At 42.4% G+C, this 26101-nt stretch overlaps 1 protein-coding gene across 1 annotated transcript in view; it reads right to left on the bottom strand.

Annotated features, from left to right (window-relative positions):
• Window positions 1-26101, bottom strand: part of SPTBN5 (spectrin beta, non-erythrocytic 5) — a 115023-nt gene that overhangs the window by 53283 nt on the left and 35639 nt on the right. The window contains exons 24-37 of the mRNA XM_044435728.1: window positions 24538-24738; window positions 23120-23236; window positions 21492-21655; window positions 20051-20183; window positions 18398-18543; window positions 16563-16677; window positions 15542-15652; window positions 14301-14480; window positions 12902-13105; window positions 12456-12605; window positions 6913-7996; window positions 4092-4288; window positions 1509-1613; window positions 618-803 (exon numbers count right to left, since the gene is read on the bottom strand). Of these exons, the coding sequence (XP_044291663.1) occupies window positions 618-803; window positions 1509-1613; window positions 4092-4288; window positions 6913-7996; window positions 12456-12605; window positions 12902-13105; window positions 14301-14480; window positions 15542-15652; window positions 16563-16677; window positions 18398-18543; window positions 20051-20183; window positions 21492-21655; window positions 23120-23236; window positions 24538-24738 (3093 nt within the window). The remainder of the gene's footprint in view (window positions 1-617; window positions 804-1508; window positions 1614-4091; window positions 4289-6912; window positions 7997-12455; window positions 12606-12901; window positions 13106-14300; window positions 14481-15541; window positions 15653-16562; window positions 16678-18397; window positions 18544-20050; window positions 20184-21491; window positions 21656-23119; window positions 23237-24537; window positions 24739-26101) is intronic.

Here is a 26101-nt window from a genome sequence, read left to right as displayed (position 1 = left end):
GAGGGTTCAGTGCATCCCCACAAGAGTGAGCTCACAGTAGCTTAACAGCAGAATCAGCAAAATAACTCCACCTAAATTACACTTTTAGACTGAAGACAGACTGGATTTGTGTGTGGGAGGACTGTGAGATTCATTCAGGCATGCTACTCAAATCAATTTCCCAGTCCCCATAGTTTAGTATATATCTTTTGCACTAGGTTCTGGATGTGGGGCTCTAATAAATAAAATAGAACCCGCAAGCCTGAAATCTGCCTTCATCTTTTAAATGTTACAAGAACACCATGGAAATAACCCACCAAAAATTGCTCTCACAATATTCCTATACATCTAACACATGCCACAGTTTTTGTATCGTACTATGAATCAAATATTAATATTGGGCAGCCTAGAATCTGGAAAATCGTCCAGATATAGCAGCCAGCCCTGGTAATCATGTTTGAGTGCATGTTCAACTTGGTGCTTATTTTGGTGGTTTGCAGGCTGGCATATTTTACAGCCACAGACATTGGGCCAATTAATCCCGAGAGACTGTCCAAAGGGAAAACAACTACCTCTGGCTACAGTGAAAGGGAAAGAATGTTCCATTCCTCAAACTTTACCCTGCTGCTCATTCTCACCTCAGCTAGATTCTGGTAGAAGAGGGCCAGGAGGAGAGCGGTTTGCAGTTTTTCCTGTCTGCTATGTGAGAGATGTTTGATGCATCTTCTTTTCTCTAACACAGTGTTAAGCTTGTGTTGGATCGGCTTCCTTTCCAGCTCAATGTTCTGTTGCAACCCTTTTGCCTGTGCCTGAAGAGACAATTCCTGAGAAGGAAACAAAATCAAAATTCTTGTCTCTTTGATATACACAAAGGTTCTGCACATGAAATAGTCCCTTTTCAGGTGGAAGGAAATATAAAGGTGAGATTTAGAACTGCAGCCCACTGCAGTCCACTCTGATGAAATTTGGAGGGAATCTGAAGTTGAATCTGAAATTTGGAGTCCACTCTGATGAAATCTGAGAGAATCTGAAGTTCTGGAAGTCTGAAACTGCTTGGTCTTTTTTATCACACTGGTGAAAATAAGAGAGTATACATTGTTACTTATGAGCATTCTTTTGCCTTCCCTCAAAATTCCTTGGATGTTTTGTTTAAGGATGAACCTTCAAATTTGCTTCCATTTTTGCTTTAGGTGAAATCTTATGTCATCCTAGGAATGTGTGGTAATCTTCCCTAAAGAAAAAATAATAATTCTTAACTTACTGAAAAACTGTTGTCTTAATTCAAAATGCTCAGATATCTTGCTTGAGGAGGAACTCCTGAATACCCTGAGAAGCAATTCCATCTAATATGGTTGTATGAATCAGCCCTTCCAGTCTACAAGGTTGTACCCATGCTTTCTGACTGATTTCATGTTTTTATCACGGTACTTTTCCATAGTATCAGCTGACTCATACTTGAAGAACAAGGCTGGCTATTTGCTCATAAACACAAGCATTTTGTTCTATACTTGATATAATGTGTTAGTTACCTTTTCATCCAGGGAGACAAGAAATTTCTCAAAGGCCTCATGTTTTTTGATCTGCTGCTCCACCTCATCCACTGTGCACCCAAAGTCACTGCTTTTCAAATATGTCTATAAAAAACGTTCAGTATTGTTATAGTGGTCATGGGTTTATTTAGACAATATTTGTTATTTTCTTGAATGTGAAATTAGTAAAGATCAGATGTTCAAATCATTTAGCACCTTCAGAAGATATATTTTCTAGGCTCTGTTGTGAGTTTGACCATCTGGTCTGATCCATCAATCAAGCAAAGACATCAGAGAACTTTTAAAAATATATTTTTTCTTCAAATTGAAAGCAAAAAGTATCTCTTATGTTTCAGTGGGACACTGGCACAGAAACACATATTAATAGCATGGGGGAAAGTCTGAAATAATATATGTTGTGGAATATAAAGAGGGAAGAAGGTAAAATCTGCACCGATCCAGCCACACCACCAGTGCGTTTCCTCTTCAACCTTTGAAGTCATGTGATGCACTTCAAAAACCATCAATGTGATGCACTTTGCAAGATTATCCTTGAAAAACAACATTGCTCAAAAAACAGGCAATGGAGTTATCAAAATGCAGTCTTGTTCTCACAACACATTCCCATTCTATCATGCCCTTGGATATGCAACTTTTGTCTATATATATTCAAGGAGTAAGGAACCAATTGCATGAGAAGCTACCAGACGGATTTCATTCAGTGAAGGCATTTCTCAAGGATAAAACAAAGACCCTGGAAATGAATTCCTTTTGTATTGCAACAAATGTGCTCTCCTCCCTGCTGCAACCCTCCAAATTTGTTTTGGTGAACTGGAGACCAAATTCTGTACGGGATGGATCCAGACTGATGGAGTCCTCCTATGCAAGGTTACTCAGAAGTGAGCCACACCATGTTCTCTGAATGTAGGACTGCAGCTTAAGTTGAATCTGAAATCAGCCTGAAAAGTTAGTAATGACTTAAAGCCCATTGGTTTCAATGGGACCTAAATGGAACTAATCTAGTTTGGCCCCATCCCAGTATCTTTAAGTGAGGTAGTTGTCAGGCAATCAAAGCAGAGGTTGTGGTACATCAGAGACAGGTTGCTCTCTCAAAAAACAACATGCAAGAATCCCTGTGAGCTGGACTGTTAAAAGTTCATGCATCCCGGTAAAATCCCCTCCCCCAATTTTAGGTCCTAATTTTGCTTCCTTCAAAATGGGACCAGCTTCAACTATAGAGATTGTTATGCCTTGATGCCTCTTCTTTAAATGTTGCCCTGCACTTAAAAATTTCAGAACTGAAAGATTAAATTACTGTTAGACTGTTTTTGGTTCTGATAGATTGATTTCAGTTGCATTGCACCAAAATTTAAGCCTCTACCAACTTTATATTTCTTTGGAATGTTAAATGCTGCTGTGAAAGCAGTAAATTCTCTGCTATTGAACACTGCATAATTCCGCTTCATCACAATTAAATCAATACTGATGGGTTACAGTAACTGTGATGGTTGATCTGGAGGTTTGTTGTTAGTTTAGTAGTCACACCATGTTCTGAAGCTTATGATTCCCCCCCCCCCCCAAGATTTCAGCCCATTAGCAAGGTAGCATGAGTGACAGGTTAGAGCTTAGCAACCCTTCTGCGACACATTTCACTGATGCCTTGGCAGACTGTCAGATCTGGGTGGTAGTTTGCTTTTGGCTCTACATCTGCTGTCGTTTGTGTAGGTCTGCAGTAATACGCCAGTGTCAGTTCAGTGTACATAAAAATACTTGGTTACATTGAATAATAGGAACAGCTTCCACTGGATCCTATAAATATTTACAGGGAAATAAATGCAACCAATTTCAGCAAATCTCACTATTTTCTAATTAAGTGTGCTTCTTTATTTATTTCATTTCTATACAGCCCCACAGCTGAAGCTCCCTGGGCAGTTTACATCAGCCCATTTAAACAGTCAGCAAAAATAAAATTTAAATATAATAAAATCAGGAAAAAAAACATTAAAAGTTTAAAACAGCTAAAAACATGATAAAAACAAACAATAGCAAAGACTTGCAAAAGAATGGCTCTGTGAGATATCTGGTGATCCTCCTCAAGCCCCTAGGTGGACAAAAACCTCTTTAAAGTCCTCAGAGAAGAGGGTCATATTAACCTGAAGCTGAAAAGTTGTCAGATTTGGTGCCAGCCAGATAATGATGGTGAGGTTGTTCCATAGATTGGGGAGGGGGGCACCACTGAGAAAGCCCTCTCCCTTGTTGTCACCATCCATGCCTCCCCCCAAGTTGGCATTTGGTTGAAGAAACCAGAGGTTGAGTGTAGTACCTGAGTAGATCATGGTTGCGAGAAGTGCTCCGATAGTTATTGCGGTCTTAAACTATGTAATGCTTTATTGGTTAAAACCAGCACCTTGAATTGGAACCAGAAGCATACAGGCAGCCAATGCAAGCTGGTCTTATATGTTTAGAGGTATGGGTTCCAGTTATTAATCTAGCTGCCACACTCTGTACCAGCTGTATCTTCTGAACCATCTTCAAGGGCAGCCCCACATAGAGTGCATTGCACTAATCTAATTTAGAGATTACCAGAGCATAGATTACTGAAGGCAGGCTATCCCTGTCCTGGTAGGAGTGCAGCTGGGCTACCAGCCGAAGCTGGTAGAAAGCACTCCAAGCCACCGAGAGCACCTGAGCCTCAAATGACAAAGATGGATCGAGGAGTTGTACTATTACACCATGCTGCAGAGAGAACAAGGTACATTGTGATTTCACTGGTGCATTTTCTGAATAGTAAAGACACAAAATGCACACAGCAAAATTGCAGTGTCTGTGGGTGAGCAGCATTCTGCACGTCAGCTCCACTCACACCATCCACACGATAAGCCTCTTTGAACTTGGGATATGCACTTGTTACATTTCCAGATACAGATTATACACCTACAGAACATACATCAGGGGTCCAGAACGGCTTTAAGCTCAAGGGCCAAATTCCATTGAAGAGATGCTCCTTGGGGTCTGTATTAAAACCAAGGGATGAAACCAAAAGGGATGGGGCCAAAACTACCAGGATATTTTAGCTGAAAACATTTCCTGCCAGTCACAAAGCCTTAGGTAAAGCATCTCTAGCTTTTTGCATGCCTCCGCCTCCCTGCAAAGCATGAAAACAAGAGACATGCCAAACAGCTGGTGGTTAGGTGAAAAGGAGTAGGGCTTTCTGGGGAACTGGACTGAACCCCTCCCACTGGGACAGACTTTGCCACCAAGCCCGAAGCAATGGATTTCCAGCCTAAGTGCATGAATGGCCCATATGTACTGGGAGGACAGCCTTCTCTGTCTGCAAAACACTGCAGGAGGAGCAGAGATTGCAACTGTACTTCTCCCTGCATTCGTGCATATTGCACAGCTGCCTCCACCTGGCTATGGTAAAAGCCTTGCACTGACATATTCCCAACACGCCAACAAAGGATTTTGGTTTTTGAAAAGGACTGAGACTTACTGTCATTCAGATCTTTATTTTTGAAACCATTTCCATGAAAACTAACTACCATCAGAAAGAATAGAATTACGGCAATGTTAAGGCTCGTCTTATATCTGATCTTGGGGATTCATCTGCTGTTTACTGAGGCTTCATCTGTTTTCCGTGTGGGAGGAAAAGTATGTCCTTTACACAGGTTTTTTCCCCCTGGAGTCTGCATTTCTTTGTCTTTCTCAATAACCGCTTAACCAACCACAAGGTGGCGCTGCAGGGTAACTGAATACCTCAGATCTGTGAGAATGCAGCAGAATTTTATCCAGTTTTAAATTCAATAGCTAATTATCCTCACTATAAATAAACCTCAAAATGTCTGAAAAACATAAAAGAAGCCCTGGAGAGCCTCTTTAACAGGTTTTTGAAACATTTCAGATGAAGTATTTGAATGAAACTTTTTTGGGGTTTTTTTAAGGTGACTAATGCTTAAGAGCATCTAGGAGCCAGCATGGTATATGTAAAATTTTAAGTTTCATCTCCCACTGATAACTAGCTATTTGAAAAGAGTCATTCTGGAAAAGCTAAGATTGGACACAGATGGAAACATGCTTTTATTTTTCATATTTTCCATTGTCAGATAGGCTATTAGAGGGGCTTTAAAGATCCTCATCAGAAATTATATGATTTGTTTCACACTGCATTAAGTTTTCCCTTCCCTAGTTTATCTGATGGGCGAGTATGTTATTTACAGAAAGAAAAGTGAAACTCACTGAAGACTTTAGCTTTGAAAGCACCAATATTATATACCACTTGAAGGGGGAGTCTTTAACAATGACCCTGTCACCTTGCATGCTGAAACATTGTTAAACTTGTGGGAAATTTTACAGTATGATTAGTGTTTTGACACACACACACACACACACAAATATCTTTTACCAAAACACCATACTTCATTGAAGGCCACATCTAGCATTAGACAAGCAAACCTCACACTCCTCCCTCCTATTCCTGGGCCCCCCATATCTGCTCCAGAAACCCACCAAACTTCCAGAAGGGAGCCCATGAGGCAGTGGTGGCACCAAGTACCAAAAGGATCCAGGGCACAGGCCAAAAAGAGAATGCACAAATGTGCCTATTCCGATTTGCATATGCTTTAAGGATCCTGTCCCTGAAGACACCCTTAATGGAATGTATGGACAGGGGAGAAGATGGCATTTGATTTCAGAAAAAAGCCTCAGGAAAGAGGATTGCATGGATGGAGTAGGAGGAGAAGCCCATGTGGGCAAAAAGCCAGGTAATTCAGAGGGATCAGATGCAATGGGGATCATCGGGCCCCTGGAGCTTTGCTTGAGCACAGCCTATGGACAGCAGGGAGGTGAGCTGGTGGCCAGCCAGAGATTTGGGGGCCCAGCCCTAGTGGGCTGCCTTCTAACACTGCCTGTGTCAATGGGGCCTACAGGGAGAGGACAAAATCATTTTACCAGCAGTGCTTCCACTGGTGGATGGTCATTCCTGGATACAAAACTGGAACCTTATAATTTGGGGACATTCCTACAAACCAGAATTGTTTTTCTCCATTAGAAGTAGCCGAATTTAAGCAAATATAGACAAGTTAACATCTAAAACTGAAAGATGAACAAAACCATCTGGAAAAAAGAGCAAAACTCCAGCTCCATGCTCCCACAGTACCTACCCAAGAAGGAAACACATAATTCCACATTACACAACAAAACAGAAGTATTTTTGCCACCACTGGAAAAAATTGCAACAGTAAGAATAGTAAGAAAGGAGGAACAGATACTGCACTCAGTTAAACATTCTTAGTTAACAAATGGCAGTTTGTAAGTTTCTAAAACGGAATAGAAATCTTCACCACTTTCCTCCCAGATCCAAAGGAAGCAATTTTTACAGAGATGGATGGACACCAGGCACTCTCACCAGTCTGATGAGATGTGGCTCTCGTAGTACAAGTCTGCACATTTGTTGCAAGTGAAGCTTGATTTGCATTCCCTTCAGCGTCTTGTTCCTGCAAAGGTTCTGAAACTGAATTCCCACCCTGTTTTCGCGATGGGTAGAGTGCCGAACAGCCAACAGGGTTTATGGACAGTGAGAAGCCAGAACCCATATACTCTTGTTGGAAAGTTTGACTGACCATTTCTGAAGTTGGCGTATTGATGAAAGCAGAAGGAGCTGGGCTTTTTCTGAATTCTCTTACCACTTTAATAGGGAAGGATGCCCAAGGGGTTGCAAGTATCAGAGTTATTTTGGAAATCTTGTGATGAGCTGGAATGATCCCGGCACTTGAACTCCTCACAGAATCTTTACTAGTTGAATGACAGTTCTGAAAGACAACCATATCTGCACCTACATGTGTATTCGTGACTGTTCTTTTGCCAACAGGAGCATCTGCTGCAGACACTGTAGTTGGAGTCAACCATATCTCTCTGGAGACTGTTTGCTGGGGAAGACCAGGGCATTTGGCAGTAGAGCTGACATGAAATTGGGTAACCTGGAGATCTTCAGGGCTTCTTGAGGGAATAGCTTGATGGTCCTCCTGGGGACTTGTTCCACACCCAGAAGATGGAGATGAAATCTTTCTCAGATGAGGTAACAGAAGACTTGAGTAAGCATGGCTGCTTGGTGGAGATGCAGTTCTGCATGGCTTTATTACTATACTGCAAGTTGAAACGTAAAGCTTCACTGAAGCATGGAGATCTGAAAGCTGGGTGTTGTAGCTGGGCTGGGCTGGCTCTGAACAGCAAGGTGACAGCACTGTGTACAGATTTTTTCTCTGCGATGGTGAAGCCTCTGGAATGTCACACAGAGAAACATCCAGACGTGATGTCCAGCACGGTAGAGCTCTCGAAGAAGTAGCAGAAGAGAAAGGTCCTGGAAACTGCATGGGGCCAGCATGACCAGGAGAAGAATGACAAACACTCCAGGAACTTGCTGGATATTGCTTGGAAGGGGCGCGGTGGGACTCAGCACCAACGCTGCTTCGGCCGTTGCACTGAAGACCTCTCTGAAGGGTGGGAGATGAAGACTTGATGCCAGAAGGATTAACACGGCTGCTGCCTTTCCCAAAACCATGCCCTGTATTTGAATGTGCCAAGACTATATCTAGCCTGGAGCTGTAAACCTCAGAGGACAGACAGTGAGATGGCAAGGCACCATTTCTTGGCATGGTCTCTGTGGATGGTAAATGAGCTGGAAAATACCAGGCTGAGTCCGACAGAATGTCTGCTGGTGGCATCCTCTGGAAAGAGCTACTCCAGGCATCTGATTTGGAGGTCGATGGTGGGGCTGCTCGAGTGGAAGAGAGCATAACTTCCACAGTTGAAACATAGATGGGTGTGCCTGAAGTCTTGCTGTGAAGGTTGGTGCATGACATCTTGCAGATTTAACTCTAAATCCTGAAAAGTCAAAGCTGTCGATGCTCCTGTGCTCCAGCGTTTTAAAAGAAACTTTTCATCCTTTTTCTGTTAGCACGGGAAATTTCCATTCTCTCTCTCTCTTTCTGGTTTCTCCAAGAAACGAAGGAAATAACAAAATCTGTAAACTGTTTAAGAACTCCTAGTAATATTCGTTCAGTGCAACTGGCATGAATACTTATTCAATCTGGAAAATGATCGCAGCATGCAGGCGGCAAACAGAAAAGAAATCCAAAAATCCACAACCAGGAATGAGTCTCCGAACTAGGAACGATGAGGAGGAGGTCAGAAGTGAGGCAGAAAGGTGATTCACAGACAAATCCTGACTGTATTATAATTTATTTAGATGACAGGATTAGGTGCCCGACCCTCACCAGTGCTTCTATTGCCTTGAAACAACAGATCCTAACAATCTCTGATGCTGTTTAAAGCCAAACAGCTACACTCAGATCTTCTCTCCCTCTCTCAGTCGCTGCCTATCTGAACTCAGAATAGCAAGATCTCTGTTTAACAGGTCTTAGAAGATTTTCCTACAACTGTTCCAAGGAACGGCACACCAGAACTCAGTAATAAAAAAGATAGATGTATGTTTGCTTAATTTCCTCCATATGTGCCCATATTTACTTTAGAAAAGAGCAATCCTAGACTGAACCTTGCTGAAATCTTTCGACAGCTTAAGTCACTTGGATGTAACTGAAGTCGCTGGCACAAGCTCAACCTGGTCACACTGGCACAGAGAACGAATGGGAGAGTTGCAGGCAGAGCCTCGCTGAATGCTTTTCTCTCTTCACTGTTGCTGGAGTACCCTCCGGATGAAGGTATACACAGCGGCTAGAAGCAATGCCAGACGATGAACAGCTGGACTGTGCTGCAATCCAGTGCAGCAGGAGAAAAACTTTCATGTATGACTCCCTTTATGATGCCACCAACAAAATCCAGCTTAAACACGCACATGCAGAGAACAAGGAATTACTACACCGTGTTTTGGTCAGGTTTTGTTTTTGTTTTTAAGATTCCTACTTTCTGCCACGATTGAGTCACTTTCAAATGCCAGCCTTTTTGCTGAACATAATAGGAATATTCCACATTTTACATAAAACTTGCTCCATCTCTACTGGAAATGAGATTGTGTGGATCTGAGGCAAGTCCTTGCTGCAGCAGTGCTCCATCCATGGAACTGGTGAAAACAAAACTGTTCTGCAGAGCCTTGAGTGATTAATACTGCTCCTTGATTTTAGTGGGTTCTCCTGTGTTATTGTAGTGTTTGCTATCTGCTGTAGCTTTTTCTGCCTTTTGCATTTTATCTTCTTGTGATTTTAATTGTAAATTACTTCAAGCATCAATAAGTGGAGGGGTGATTCAGAAATAAAGCATGTTAAAAAAGCATGTTAAAAAGTTTTTTTTTTTCCTGAGGGGAACAGAGATCTAACAGAAAAACAGGGGCTTGAATGAATATCTGCTAACTAAATTTGCATTCTATAAACTATGGGTTTTCAACATCAACATTCTGACATGATATGTTAGAATATCACCAATATGAGAGTATTAAATACATTACCAATAACATAAATGGGTGGGAATCAGGAAAAAAATGTCATGGCAACAGCAAGCAAATACATGTGAATGTTATATTACACCCTCAGCATATGACTGCTGTAGAAGTTTTCACAAAAATGTCTGTCCTCTATAAGTTTGGAATGTGCAAAAACTCCTCTGAGAATTTGTGCTAGTTTATCAAAACCCCTTTGGCTTCCTCTGTAATTTCCCAGATGTTTGTCAGACAAGAAAACTTCACAGAATTCAGTGCAAATATAGTAGGTTTACAAATCACAAGCTCCAATTGCTCAGGAGTGTAAAAGATAGTGAGCGCTCCACACCTGAAGGTAAGCTCTGGGCTAAGCCACATTTGCACAGGCTGGGGCATTCTTCCCCATAGCTGGTGTAACACTGCCGGTGATTTCTGAGCTGAGAAACGCAGCAAGGATCGTCCCCCTAACGATCCACTGTGTATGAGTATGCAGCAAAGTGAATGAGGACCACAGTTGTTGTTGTTACGTGCCATCAAGTCATCTCCAACTTATGGTGACCCTATGAATGAAATTTTGCCTTCCAAAATGTCCTGTCCTTGACAGACCTGCTCAAGTTCTTGTAAACTCAAGGCTGTGGCTTCCTTTACGGATACAATTCATTTCCTATTTGGCCTTCCTTTTCGTCTTCTGCTTTTGACTTTCCCTAACATGATTGCTTTCTCATGTGAGTCTTGCCTTCTCATGATGTGACTGAAGAATGGCAGCCTCAGTTTTATCATTTGTGTTTCTAGGGAAAGCACTGACTTGATCCGACCTAGGACCCACTTGTGTGTCATTCTGCCAGTCCAGGGTATTTGCAAAGCTTTGCTCCAGCACCATGTTTTGAATGCATCAATTTTCTTCCTGCCAGCTTTCTTCACTGTCCAGCTTTCATACACATACATTATGATTAAGAATACAATAGTTTGGATGTTCTTGACCTTGGTCTCCAGTAAAATGTCCTTACAGTGGGGCGGGGGGGTTAACTTTCTCCTTCCTCTGGCAGCTCCCCCTCCCCTAAAGCTGCTATTTGCCATTAGCAGCTAATAGCTGCTTTCTTTATCCAATAAACAGGACCTCTGGAGGGAAATGGTTTATGTGGAGAATGAGTTAAATTCTTCTTCTACACATGCCACAGACTAATTCCTGATGCCAGCCTCTTACAGTCACTATTTAAAGCACACCACGCACAGTGAATGCCATTACAAGATCAATGTAGTGTGTGGCTTAGCACTTCAGCTCTGCTCTCTCAGCAATCTCTTCCCTATTACACTGATGGCATGACTGCAGCCTGGAGTAGTTTCTCAAGAAATGATGATGCCTATTTTTTATTTTAAAGGCAATGAATGAACATTTCCATCCCAATATTCTGCTACTGTTAAATGGTGAAATGGTGACGCAGGAAGACTTGTGCAACTGCACCATGCAAGCCTGGTGGAACACGGACAATTCTCTCTCCACCCCGCTTTACTGGGACCCTGCCAAAGTCCTACTGGCATGACATGGGCCACACTGACTATAGATACAGGGTGCTTCCAGAGGGAGGGTTCTTAGTACTACCATCTCAAAGGTTTTTCTCCCTTGCCCATAACACTAGAACCCAGTTCATCCCATGAAGCTGCTTGTGAAAGATTCAGGGCAGATAAAAAGAAGAACTTGTCCACACAGTGCATAGTTAAACTATGGAATTTGCCGCCGCAAAAAGTAGGGATAGCCACCAATCCTGATGGCTTTAAAAGGAATATGAACCAGTTCATGGGCAAGGCTATCCATGGCTATGAATCTTGATGGCTAAATGCTACATCTAGTACTGGAAGCAGTGGGCCTAGGCACACCAGTTGCTGGGGAACATGGGTAGGAAGCTGCTGTTGCATTCATACCCATTTTGTGAGCTTCTCCTGGGCAGTTGGATGGCTACTTTGTGAACATATGTAGTGCCAGACTAGATAGACCCTTGCTCTGACCCAGCAAGGCTTTTCATATGTTCTTACAGTACAACTGTTCTACCTCTCCTTCCTTATTGGATTTTCTGTGATAAGGAAAAAAAGTAGTGGTGGTGGGAAAACCTAGGAGGGTTACATATGAAAGCCCTCATGGTGCGGATGTTGCAGTGGCAGAATGAGCCGTGGCAACAAGCTTCTTTTCAAAGCTTTCACTTTGCAAGAAAAGAGGAGCATTCCTTGGACTGCTTCAGCTGATATGCAGTCTCTGAGGCTGTGGCAGGTCTTCTGTTCGGCACCAAGAGCTTGGGTTTACTTCCATAAGCCCATGCACGTTGGCCATGGTGCTGATGGGCTGAAAACTAGACATCTTCTGGGAGCAGGGGCCAGACTAAGAGAGAGAAATGGGAGCAGCTGTGGGCTCCAACTTACTGCTGCAAGAAGGATCTGAACTACGTGAAGCACATTAGTGAGAGAGCCACACATGTGCAGAGTTGCCCCTTTCAGGTCTTATTCCCAGTCCCATACCACCAAGTACCTACCTCCTGTGAATTTGAGATGTTTTCCAGATGTTCACAGTCCCTGTAAAACACATGCAGAAGGTGGATCTTCTCCAGCCACTGCTCCTTCTGTGCCCACTTGTGATACACATTGCTCTTTTCTTCTGAGAGAGCCTGCAATGTGTTTTGGATCTGACAGAACATAAAGCAGCAACAAATAATGATGGTGAGATATGATGCTTGGTGCCTTACTGTTGTTAACAGAAATGCAGTTGGAGTTCAGATTCTCACGGAAAAGACAATAATCATCTGTGTCAACATGCAGGAAAACAGGTGCTTCATTCTTTCTCTAAGGGTCAGCTTGCCATGCTGTTTTTTCTTTGTCTCCCCTGCTTCCTAATTCCAGCATCTAGGGCAAATACGGGGTTTGGTAGGAATGCTGTCTATAGAAACACTGGTGGGAATGAGTCTACATGGTTTGTACGTACTTCTTTTGCTGCTGTTTTCTGTTCCAGCAGCAGTTCTTGTCCCAGCTGGAGAAGCCATTCGTAAATATCATCACGGGCCTCAATCTCTGCCAACAGCTGCTTGTGCTGGTTGATCTTCAAAGCACTAGAAGATACATCTCGGATTTTCTCCTCAACTGCCATTTCTCTCAGCATCTCGGATGCCCAAGAGGAATAATCTCGTACCTTAAGACAGAGGCAAAAAACAAGGACTATGGCTTGGGTTGGTGGTGATCATGTGTAACGGTGCCTCCTGCTTCAATTGGAAGTAAAGCAGCATTAGAAAGCAAGTGTGCTAGTTTGCTAGAACTGTAGAGCTGCCTTAACACAGAACACAAAAGTAATGTTTCTTTTATATAACTGCACATTCAAATGGATTCATGTCTTATTTTAGAAACATAGAAACAGAGCAAGTCAGAAGGGGCCTCCTGGGCCACCCTAGCTCCAGCGGGCTCTGCTCATGACATGCCTACCATGTGCATGTCCAGCCTGTCCTTGAACACCCTCACCAATGGGGCTTCAACCATTTTGTGGAATAGCTTCTCATTAACCGTACACAACAGTGCTACAAGTAAAGAATAGAATTCAGATAGGAAGATGCCCTGCATACTTGTAAGAAGAAAGACCCTTATGTGTGCAAGAGCAGTGGGTGTCCACACACTAGAGGACTTGGCTCCTGATCGAGAGTTCCGTGTGCAGAGGGGACTACAGAGGGGGCAGGTGCGGACTTACTCCTTCCATGGTCAAGGATATAGAAGTTATTATTGGACCTGCCACAGTGGATTGCAGTTGCAGAAAGAAAGTGGAGGGTTGGAAGGAAAAACGTCATGCAGGGCAGGGCTAGCTTCAGCATCTGATCCCTCTGGTCAGTTGCCCAGGCTCCAGTGGACTAGAAGGGGCCACTAAGCAAACAATCTGGACTGGTACCCTGAACAGCTTTGGACAGTTAGGTCTATCTGACATAACAACTCCCCACAATGGGGGCTGGACTCTGCTCTGATTTTTCAGTGCTAGCTCTGCTGGCAATATAATTTATTATAAAGTTGCCTGTTTCATTCACTGTGATGAATATGGCTTGAAACTTTTAACACTGTAAAGTTATCTACATTTTTACAGATAGTTCAAATTTACAAGTATAAAACAACTACAGAAAGTTTCCAAGTGCAGGGAAAGTCTGCTTGCACAAGGCCCAAACAGGACTGTGAATCTTTGCAGCACTGAAACACAGAAGCCTCTTAATTTTCTGTGTTACCTGTGGAATTTACCTCTTTCCTAATGCATTAAGGCACCCACCAGCAGTTAACTCTGTGAAATGTATGAAACAGACCCATGAAAACTGCTTTCCTTATTTTAAAGAGAGAGACATCACTGAAACGCTCACTTGGGCATAAAAGCGGTACAGCCTGCAGGCTTTTTCCAACTTTTCCCTGCATTGTTCCAATTTGCCTCGCAAGGACTCCCAGTTGTCCACCACTGCCTGTTGCTTTGCTTGTATTTCTTTTGACTGACTCTCCGAGCAGTGGCAGAGCACGCCATCTGCAGCATCAATCAGTTCCTGCAGCTGCAAAAAGAGCAAGGAGAAGAAAAGAAAAAGCAAGTTGCTTAGCTTTTAAAAAACTATAACTAAAAATTAAAACTAAAGCATTTCCCAACCGGAAGCCTTCCAGACACTTTTGACTGCAGATCCCATCATTCCTATCCATTGACCATACTGGCTAGGGATGATGGGAATTCTAGTTTAAACAGTTGTAGGGCACCAGGCTAGGGAAGGTAGGCATAACTGACTAGCACTTCTGTCAACCACATTCTGAAGAACCAGGTAACTACACTAGGGAGAAGAGACACCCCAGGCATGTCTTTGGGGAGAAGAGCAGCGGCGTCAGTGAGCTGGGAAAACTTGCGGGGCTTCTGTATATGCTATTAGCTCTCTCTCTTCCTGTTTCAGCACTTTTCAGCTGCAGCTGACAATCCCCCTTTTAAAAATCTATGCATAGCTAATACGTTGAAGAAATATGATTTTGTTTTAAGGACCATTTCCCTGCGCATGTCCCTTTTCCAAATCTTTCTGCTTCTCCCACAGTTGCATTTGTTTGTGACACAAGGTCATGTTTCCAACACATTAGAAGCTGTGCTGCATTTATTAGCATAGTAAATATCTTTTGCATACATACTGCTACAGAGCAGCTGATAAACAGAAGAGAACTGAGGGTAAATATCCCCACCGTAGGCTGAACTGGCAATCATACTGCAACATTCAGTATGTGTGAAAAGCTAGCTGGTGAACTGAGGTCAGGCACAGTTGTCCCAGTCGGCTTTGGTGGGCCCACACAGCCAACCAGCAGCCAGAGGACCTGAAATGAAGCAGTGTGCCATGAGGTCTAGCGCGGGAACCCACAAAGCCTCTCTTCCAGGGTGGTGAGGAGGAGACATCACTGTCACAAGTGGGGGCAGATCTACAACCTCACCCTGCCATCATATAGGGTGCACTTATGTGGATTTATGCTGTGGATAACCCTCTCCTTCAGCCTTAACACCACTATAAGGAAAGACGAGCAATAAAGTTCAGAGGGAAGAACACCCAGTAGAAGTCTAAGAAAGGTTATGAAGCTTTTCCTATCTTACCTGTTGCTCGTTCCCAAACAGTTCATGCTCAAGGGTTGTGTGTTTGCGCAGCTGGGACTGCACACCACTCAGGTCTCTCGCAATGTCATCAGGGATGGTCTTTGATCTCTCCTGAAGGAAAAACAGAGGGAAGTTTGCTGTTAATGGGTTTGGTCTGATTCTGCTACAAAGGAAGTGTAAAGATTCAGGCAGAGAGAAATTTGGGCCCAGCTTAGATGTGATGGAGTCGCCACAACATATTTATGCATGTGTCTGTCCCATTCACTCCTAAAATGGCATTCTGGGAAGTGTGATTTTATACATTAAAAGGAACTGACAAAAGAGCTGAAGAAAACCCTCCCAAAGGAAAATAGGAATTTGCCTTCTATTAAGCCAGACCACTGGTTCATTCAGCCCAGTATTGTCTACTCTGACTGGAAGTGGTTCTGCAGAGTTTCAGGTGGGGTTCTTCCCAGCCCTACCTGGAGATGCCAGAGATTGAACTGGGGCATTCTGCATGCAAGGCAGATGCTCTGCTACTGGGCTCCACTTCTCCCCGCTTCATCTCTCTGAGCTCCACAAGAGAAACACTTTTCTCCCCAGGCTTGAGGACATGGCCCAGGCTTAGTGGAAGAGTGCCAAACATTGGAAGGAGGCAAGGCAAGGGCTTAAAACCTTCAACCAGGCAAACCAACCATCCAGTTTCATAAGGGCAGATGTGTGCATCAAGGGTTCAGTTTAGTTTATTGACTGCCCTGTCTGTCTGCTGTCTGTGCACATTTTTCATGATCTTTTTATGATATGTCTTACAATACACAGTTTTAGTGCTTATAGCCCCAGGCCACAAATGATATTGGAATGTCATGTTTTACTGCTGTCAGCCACCTAGGATGTTTAATGTGGAAAACTGTGATAGAAATTTCTTGAACAATAAATGTTCATGGTTCTCTCCTCACAGCTAATTTGGTCCTCAAAAGGACACAGCAAGGCAGAGAGAAGAAATAGAGCACCCAACCCATATATTTTCTAAAAGGATCTTAACCTCAATGTGAATAAGGGCTTCATTCAGGTCTTGCAGGCACTTGTGAACTGCTTCAGCATGCTGAAGTTGCTGGCCTTGAAGCTTTGTCATCTCCAGCAGCTCCTCCCAATTGTTCCTGATGTGGAAAAGCATGAAACAGAAATAGGGTATTTTTCATGGCTGTATTCATATTTAAGCAGATAATTTTAGAATTACATTAATTCATAGCTTTGCAACTGAACCATATTTACCAATCCACCTCACAGCTTGTACCAGCTCAGTGACAATGACCTTCTCAGCTGACAACTTTGGACTTCTTTAGCCAACCACAGTATGAGGGGCTGAAGTCTCCTCAATCACATGTAACCTTCTGGGAAGACCTTATTGATGCTCCCAAACTAAATCAAGATTGGTAAACCCTCCAGAGGAAGTTGGACCTGCCAATTTGAGTCCAATCGTCACTTAAGGGCAACCCGTTGTGGTGATTTACTAGGACATAAGAACAAATGTCCACAGGTTTCCTCAAGCAGGACGAGTGCAAGACCTCCTCCTGCCCAAAGTCCTCAGCAACTGGTATATGCAGGCAAGGCACCTCTGATGAAGGAGGTAACACAGCAAGGCTAGTAGCCACTAATAGCCTCTTCTTCCATGAATCTGTCCAATCCCTTTTTGAAGCCATCCAAATTGGTGGCCACTTCCCATGGCAGTGAATTCCATAGTTTATAGTTGAGTAAAGAAGTGCTTGTCTTGTCTGTCCCAAATTTTCCCCCAGTCAGCTTCATGGGATTGCCCTGGGTTCAAGTATGATGGAAGAGGGAGAAAAATTCCTCCCTCTCCATTTTCCACTCTCTGCAGAATTTTAATCACCTCTATCATGTCTCCCCTTACTCATTGTTTTTCTAACCTGAACAATCCCAGTTGTTGCAGCCACTCCTCAAAGGAGAGCAGCTCCAGCCCCTTGATAATTTCCATTGCCCTTCTCTGTGCTTTTTGCAACTCAATAATGTCCTTATTCAATGGAAGCAACCAGAATTGGACACAATATTCTAAGTGCGGTCACACCAAAGATTTTTGTAAGTAAAAATTTTTGTAAGTAAAATCTTAGCAGTTCTATTTTCTAATCCATTCCTAATTATGCCTAGCATGGAGTTTGCCTTTATAAGAGTGGCTGCACAATGGGCCAACATTTTCATCAAGACCTGTATTGCTATATTCAGAAGTTGAGGACAAAAATGTCCCTAATGTTTGTTGTATGACTGTTGCCCTTCTCTGCAGGTGCACATGAATAGATCAGTCCTGGCAGCCAACAGGAATCTAACTCCAGTTACTCTTAAATCAGCAGGAAGGCCTTATTTGAAGGGTTACTAGCATTTCAAATGAATAAGCCATAATAGCTGTCTTGTAGCTGTAACATGCAGCTGTGTAACATAATAGCTGTGTCCAAAGAAGCTGTAACATGCAGCTTGACTCTTAGTTATCAGTAAACACATAATGTACAATTGAGGTTTGTCTTCTGTTTCAAGCTAGTGTTAACTGCCTATGGCCCCAATTTGGATTGGGAGCACTGTACTCTGGGAGAAAACATTAAACCTGGAGTATGGTGGCCCTAATTCAAATTGGAACTATGTGCACTTATATTAGAGTAAATCAAAAGGCAAACCTTGGTTTTGTTCTATATGTTTAGCATAACATCTGGTTTGGCTCAAAGTTAAGTTTCAGAAAAAGCCACATTAGGTTTTGATATCTTTCGTGTAAGTTCATTAATCAGCAGAGGCGTGATGTATGTATTTCATGCATCCCTGCTTTCTCTGTGGTTCCCTCAAAAGGTTAAAAGCCAGAAGACTGGAGTCTCTCACCGCAACTGTTTCTGCTTCTTCCGAATTTCTCTGGATTCAAAATGGCCCTGATCCAACATATCTTCTGCTAGCTGATGACATGTGGCAACCCTTTTGGCAGCAACTTCTATCTGGTGCTGGAATGTTTTATATTTGGCACAAATATGCTTCAAAGGAAAAAGAGGAACAAGTAAAAGAAATAAATATATTTTGATGACACATACTTCTGAGTACCTAAGTCTCCAAACTTGGCATGTGTAATCTAAAGTGTGGTTCTAGCCATCCATTCACATGTTCTCTAACTGTGGTAATGGACTACAGGGTTCCAAACATTCTCTGCTGCCCCGTCCTTTCATTCTAGGATGGCACTCATCTAGCAATTTGGAGGCAGCCTTCTCTTTCTCCGCCAGACCAATGCACTGTATGGCAATGACATTGCATATTAAGCAGGTATATCTGGCTCCACAGCCAGAAGACATTATGATGAAGAGGAGTTTGTATGAACTGTTCACAGCATACAACACTTACTTTGATGTCATTTCAGGTAAAGACCAATTTATGTTGCAGGCTTCCTACAGTATTCTCTGAAATATTGCTTTTATGCAGCTTGTTTTCAATTCCAGTGACTGATTCTGTACCAAGTAGTATCCATTACCCAATGTGAGTCAAATTATTTGCCCAAAAACTGCCAGTGCTGGTTGGGAAGTACCATCGGCTTGGTTGGCAGTGGTGCAATGGAGCCAGGGCTTTTGGGGATGCAGTGCCCACATATCTGCAGTCTTCTCTCCCAAGAAAGCCCTCCTGAGCTTCCCCTTGTAGCAGCTGCAGGAGAACAAATCTTCACTGCAACATTAGATTTCCTGCTGCAATGCAACGTATTTTGGTATGGCTTGCTCTCAAATGGGCAGTTAGGGGCCACTGGATTTCCTAAAGACCAGTTCCTGGTCTAGAGGAGAATTGCTAGAATTGGTGTGTTGGCAAGGATGAGCACAGCTGCCTGCCTGTTTGGCCTCTCCTTGAAGAAATGCCTGTGGGGAGGGACTATCATGAAGAGTCCTGCACCTCAAAGCTGACCACCACACCACTGCTTACTGAAGGCTAATACAGTTTGGCTTTTAATGCAAATACATTCTAGAGTGGATTAGTGATCTGATTAATTATCATCATCCACCAAGCACATTACTCCCAGGCTTGCTGTTTCAGCATTGCAAGTGGTTTCTTTAGACATGGAAATATTATCTTTGAACTAACCTTATCAGTCCTAAATTGATATCTTACAACAGATGTGATGCAATGAGTAATCATGCCCAAGGCACAGCTATTTGCACTACCCCAAGCTGACACTCCACCAGTGGCCATTATATTGCACTACATTGCAGGAATGGCTACTAGCACAATCAGAAGTTAGTGCTTTTGAAAACAACCCCAGAGACTAATTTTTCCCAAACAGAGCAGGTTAACAGAACTGCCTTCTGCTCTGCTAACTTGTTTTGTTCCAGGAGCACTAGTTTCAGCTAGTTTCCCGATTCTCTAGGAAGCGCTAGCTTCCCAATGCAATAGCGGTTGTTCCTGCTAGCACAAGGCTTTGGATAGTGTCCTTTGTCAAATATGATGTCACTGTCTTGGTGAAGTCATTTTAGAACAATACATGAAGAATTTCAGTATACCACTTACCAGGACATGCTCATAATCAGTTCCATGGCCATCATAACTGGCCACCTGCTTCTGCTGATGGATCCAATCCTCCAAATCCTCATATTCTCTCAGAAAGTCATGCAATGCCAGAGTTTCCTCCAGCCTTTTCCCTCTTGGAAGGAGAAAAGTCAACAAAAGGTAAGAGATGGGACATAAGGTTGCTGCAATACTACCACTACTGTAAAAACCACAATGAAAACAGCAAATTTGAGATCCCTGTTAAGTTTGAGGATCATCATTCCAAAATGGTGCATCAGGAACAGAGAGAAGCCTTAGCAATGCAACACCATCCTGCTGCAAGTAACTTATACTTAGCAGGAAGGATAGAGGGCTTTCTATTTATATGTAAACATATATGTTTACATATATGTTTGTGCATATGTTTATGTATTGCAGTTTATAAGTAACTGCAGGATTTTATATGTTAAAAAATGGATCCACGATTGTTCATTTATTTATTTATTTATTTTATTATTTATTTTTTGATTTATATCCTGCCTTTTTCCTACAAAGGGCTCAAGGCAGCTTACATCTCCTCCTCCATCTTATCCCCACAACAACAACCCTGTGAGGTAGGTTGGGCTGAGAGTCTGTGACTGGCCCAAAGTCACCCAGTTGGCTCCATGGCCAAGCGGGGACTCGAACCCAGATCGCCTGAGTCCCAGTCCCATGCTCTTAACCACTACACCACACTCAGAAACCACCATGTCACCTGGTAGCATCTAACCAGAATGGTTGCAATCTCTTCCCACATTTCATCTTAAGACCTTGGCCATTCACACTTCATGCCTTCAACATCAAAGCAACCTTCTCTTTTCGTCTTTCCCTACAGGGCTGGCATAAAACATTTTGCTAGACGAGGCAAAGGACAGGTTGGTGCCCCATTCCAAGCAGAGAGGACAAGTGGACAGAAAGCTGACACTTGCTTCAATATTGAAATAGGATGGAGTTGCACTGTCTGTAGCTGATAAGAGTAATCCTAGAATCATGCACTCAAGCCACTCATCCAGTTTCTAACCAGGCCTGACCTCACTTATCTTCTAGGATTAGGCAGGACCAGGCACTTCAGGCTATACAGAAGCTAAGTATATAATGTAATAATGTAATAACATAATATAATAATAATGAATTATTATAGACATGTCTTAATAACTTACTAGCTTTGGGCTATTAGGTACAGTTCTATAAAAATTAAATCATCTGCATTGCCAAGGGCTTCTGGATATTATTTTGTTACATATGTATGTCTCATATTGTGAGAAACAGGGAGCGTGCAATACTATCTATGCAAGCACAAACATGATCCAAACTCATCTGAAGGGAACACATGCTTCCCATGGATTTCCACATAGCTGGTTGAAGCTCACTACCCACTAAAAGATGACTATGAAATATTAGCTGGAAGGGTTGTTTTTACTACCTTGCTCTGGCCAGCTCCTGCAGCCCCCAAAGCTGCGAGTGAACCTGTTCCTGAGGCGCATCAACTTCGTCATAGTGGATAGAACCCGGCAGGGGTAGAGCTTTGGCAGTGTCGGCCAGGTCCTCGACTAAATTCTGATAAATGTCAATTTCATGTTCCAGTGCCTAACAGAAAGCAAAGCAGTAGCTGAAGAAGAGAGAACTTTTGAGAAGCAAAACAAGCTGTCACCCAGCTGCAAAGGCTAGGCCAGACTTTTCCACACACCAGCTGGCATATCTTCAGGCTGGGCCAAAGTTCTGTGAGGAAGATTTTGGGCACATTTGGAGCAAAAAGCTTCCTTAAGATTGGAGGGCAAATGTTTGGATGGTGAGATATACCTCTGGATAGAGGTGGGCAGGTCCATCTATCTCTTTGTCTTTCTTTTCTTCCTTCCAATAATCATGGGCCAATCCATAATTCTGAGGGGCATTCAGAACAGACTTTTTAAAGGACCAGCAGCTGGTTACTAAGCACAACAACTTGGCTTTGTTTCAAGTTTTTAAAAAGGAAAAGAATAAACTCACCAAAGACCACCTGGCCACCTTAAATACCCTTCACTTGAAAGTGCAGCTCTTTTGCAGGCAGAGTATTTTCCCTATCTCCTTTGCAGGTGGAGGTGGGTAGGGAAGACGGAAATCAAGTAAAGGCAGTGGTGCTCACATGCATCTCTTGTGCATTCTTGGCAGAAACAACATCCTGGTTTTTTATTATTTTTATGCTTGCCATATAAGAAACTGTAGGAACCAATTAATACAATAAATGCAGGCATGACTGATTGTTGGAAGGGCAAAAGCACTGCCAGGAGAATTATTCCTGTGTTGAAACCAGGAAGAAGCCAATTAAGGCACAGTATCTTTCAAGAAGATCTGATAGAACTGGTTCTGCATGCAGAAATGTTGCACTAGACTTTGCAGGAGTTTTTCTGCCCCCAGTGAAGAATTGCCAGTGAGATAGTACCTTAAATGTAGCTTCCCTCTTTTACCCATTCTGAATGGAAAAATTATTTAAAACAGATCATAAATAAATAAAATTAAATCCTTTTCAAAGAGCATGTGTAAATTAAAGTACATTGTACTGTACCTAGACAAAGAAAAAATTGAGTGAGTGCATGGGAGGTGAGCTATGTTTGGCTTGGTGAAAAATAGGTTTTCTGTTGAAAATCTGGACTATTGATTCTGATTTCAGACTGATATCAGCAATGGTATCAGAAATGTAACAGGTATATTATGCAGGTTTTTCTTTTCTATTTCTTTTTTTTGGGGGGGGCGGTCTATTACACAGGCCTGCAGAAGAGTTCTTCTAGGCCAAGAAACAAGTAGGAAGGTAGAAACCACAGATTAGAGTACAGCTAAAAGGACAGGGCACAGTTGCTTCACACTTCAGGTGTGTCTGGATACAACCTGTACCACAGGTTGCACTGGCCTTCTGGAAATACATCAGGAAAGTTCCCTTACACTGATAAAGAGTCAGTCATTTAGGCTTCGTGTATGTCAGCGCTGGACATGCAATTTTATGATTTGCGCCTAGCTGGGAAAGAAACTATTCAGCAGCTTTTCAATGCCTCCTAAATTCATGGTGAGATGAGTTACCTTATGTTTCTTTATGAGCCTGAGAGTTGCACCAGCATCTCTGCCATAGTCTTTGCTGGTTACCTGCGGGAGCTTCTCTGCTACCCAGTTCTCCAACTCTGATATATCTATTAAGAACTTGATAAATAAAACAAACAAACAATTATTTGTCCCCCTAAAGATTACATGCACAAAGAAAGCAATCCCATGGTCCCTGGCCAAGCATCTCAGGGATCATAGGATTGGTTGGAGTCTCCCATCTGAGACTGGAGTCATCACTCCAATTTAGGAATAGGAATAGATGATCTGACCTCCACACCTTAGCGGCTAGTGCAAAAACGGCCCTCTGGAGTCAGAAAAGCCATTTCAGAGAAAGAAGGGGGCATTCCAGTAAGTGGGATGGTGAGGAGATTAGAGAGCAAGGATACAGCTTATCCTGAGCCTTCCCTGGTCTCTTTCCTTCCTCCTCTGAAGCATTCTGACTGGATTAGCAAAAAGGCCCACCCAGTGAGATCCTCTGGTTGGGAGGAAAGGGTAGGAGCAATGATTTCCCTGCACTGGATGATGGCCAGCTCTAAGTTTGGGTCTTCCCATCACTAAGTGTACAATCAAAATGACTGTACCTGAATTTCACAAGCACAATAATACTAACAATACCATTAATAAATGATGATCACCAATAGATTATATACTACACAAAAAGCAAATTGAAACACAGAAAACACAGTTGACTTTAATTACATGTAAGTCTGGAGATAAGATCTTCAGTATACGCAAAATAGGTTGGAAGCCTTTCAAGTAGAGGAGCTTTCAATCTGTTTCACATCCATATCAGTTTCAAATGTATTGTTTCATTCTATGCCTTTTCGAGGTTAAACTGATTTGTAAATAATAATGCCTCACAAACAATTGTATTTATGTGCATGTATTTTTCAACATACTTTCTCACAAATCCTGCATTTGTAAATATTTCTTTAAATGTCTGCATTACTAACATCTTAACTATTTTTCTTTGTCATCTCCCTTGTGTTAAATTTTAGATTGTAAGCTTTGCTGGATGGAGATCTGTCTTCTTGAAATTGGAAAGCATATACTATTTCATATGATGGCTATATATAAAAAATAAAACAATGATTCTCTTCTTAAAAGGGGGACTGTTCTGGATTGCTTGATAGTAGGGATGATGGAGAATATCATTCAGTGTTCATTTTGATAAGACCTTACCAAATTTTAACTTGCCAAATCAATACACAAACCTTCAGCATTCACACTGCTTCAGATTCTGTAGCACAGTTCTCTTGTGTGCAAACAAGCTAAAATCAACCACTATAGTTCTCTGGGGAGAGTTTGCAGCTGAATGTTCATCAGAAACCAGCAATTGTGGCACTTGGTGTTTTTGAGGTGCTCTAAAAATGATAACAAAATACAATACAATATACCTGATGGAAGGCAACAGATTGTTGTAGCTGCTTGATTCTTTCCTCACATGTCTTCTCCAGCTCCAACCAGCTTTTGCTGAGCTCCTGACACTTTTCCTTGATCCTCTGGGATGCTGTGTGCTTGCCTTCTTCCATAGCTCTTCCCTTCCCTAGAACCCTGGAGATTTGCTGCTTATGGGCATTCACTTCTCCCTGCAATTCCTAGTAGAAGACAGACATGCAGAAATAATCTGACTAGGTAGGTTGTGAGAATCAGGGATAAAAATAATAGAAGGGACAGCAGAATAGGAAATTATAAGGTGCTTGTCTTTTTTGGAGCCTGAGGGGTAATGGCATGCATTGACTTATTCTGGAATACCATCCCAAATGCACAAAAACCTACAATATAAGAAGACAAGCAGAATGCAATATTATGATGCTATGCATGACCTTTAGAAGAGGGAATTTGCTTTTTGGAAGGAGTCCCTTGTGAGAATTATTTATTTAGCAAAGCAAACATAATTTGGAGTAGGGACATGTTTTAGGGTGATTTGGGAGGAACATGAATGGGATGTATACAGGCGAAACTAGGAGGGGAACTGATTTATTAAAAAATACATCTTGGTATGTGTAGGAAAGAGGAGTGGAAATTGCTTGAAGTTTAAAAGATGAGAAAAACTCTTGGCTAGACCCAGGTCTGTCAAGTTCAGCTTTCTACAATGGGTGGCCTCTGGACAGGGATGCCGTTCTAGCATTTGGCTTCCACACTGCCTTTGAACTAGTGCTGACCAAAAATGTTCTTTAGAAATTCTGTTTGCAGGCAGGAAATTGTAGCTGGGCTGGTATTTTGCTTCCCACACCAATGTCCCCATTTTATTGTGAAGCAAAATCACAACCACAACACAAAAATGGCAAAGCATATTCTGTGAAATATGAGAAGGGATGAAAAAAATTCTCCTGAGAAATGGTCAATTAGCAAAAATGCAAAGTGGGATGAGCTGGGAGGCAAGATCACCTCCACTGCCCCTCCCACTTTGCGTTGGTTGCACATGACCCCTGATTTCACAGCTTCTGCTCATCTCCATAGGAATGCACCCATAATTAGAGTCTTTACCCTATTTCTTAACACCCAACAAGACATATTTTCCCTGTTACTAAAATAGCTTTCAGCAGAGAGTGCTAAACATGGCCTTCATCCAACATGAAATCCAGGAAATATTGAATCAGATTCTTGGTCATGGCTTCTGCATTCTATGCAATTGTAATCTTGCATTCCCTTTTCCAACAAGGTGCCATGTTTTAACTGCCATCACATCTAAAGCATAAACTTTTTAAATTTTCCACTTCTTATAACACCAGAGCTAAGTTAAACCAGTTTCTCATGTTCTGAATATTGATGAATTGAGGTGTTTCATTCTGACATTAATTTTCCAGAAATGGAAGTAAAAACAGATTGCTCATACAGTTTCTAAAATATTTTGGCAAGGCAAGACCACCCAACTGACAAGAAAAGGGAAAAGATTAACTGTTTTATTACATCAATGCATAAGTGTTATTGGAAAATTGAATTAGGTCCCCAGTGAGG

Source organism: Varanus komodoensis, unplaced genomic scaffold (assembly GCF_004798865.1).
Source record: "Varanus komodoensis strain SLA01 unplaced genomic scaffold, ASM479886v1 scaffold3, whole genome shotgun sequence".
NCBI lineage: Eukaryota > Metazoa > Chordata > Lepidosauria > Squamata > Varanidae > Varanus > Varanus komodoensis.
This window is presented reverse-complemented; position numbering and strand designations above follow the sequence as displayed.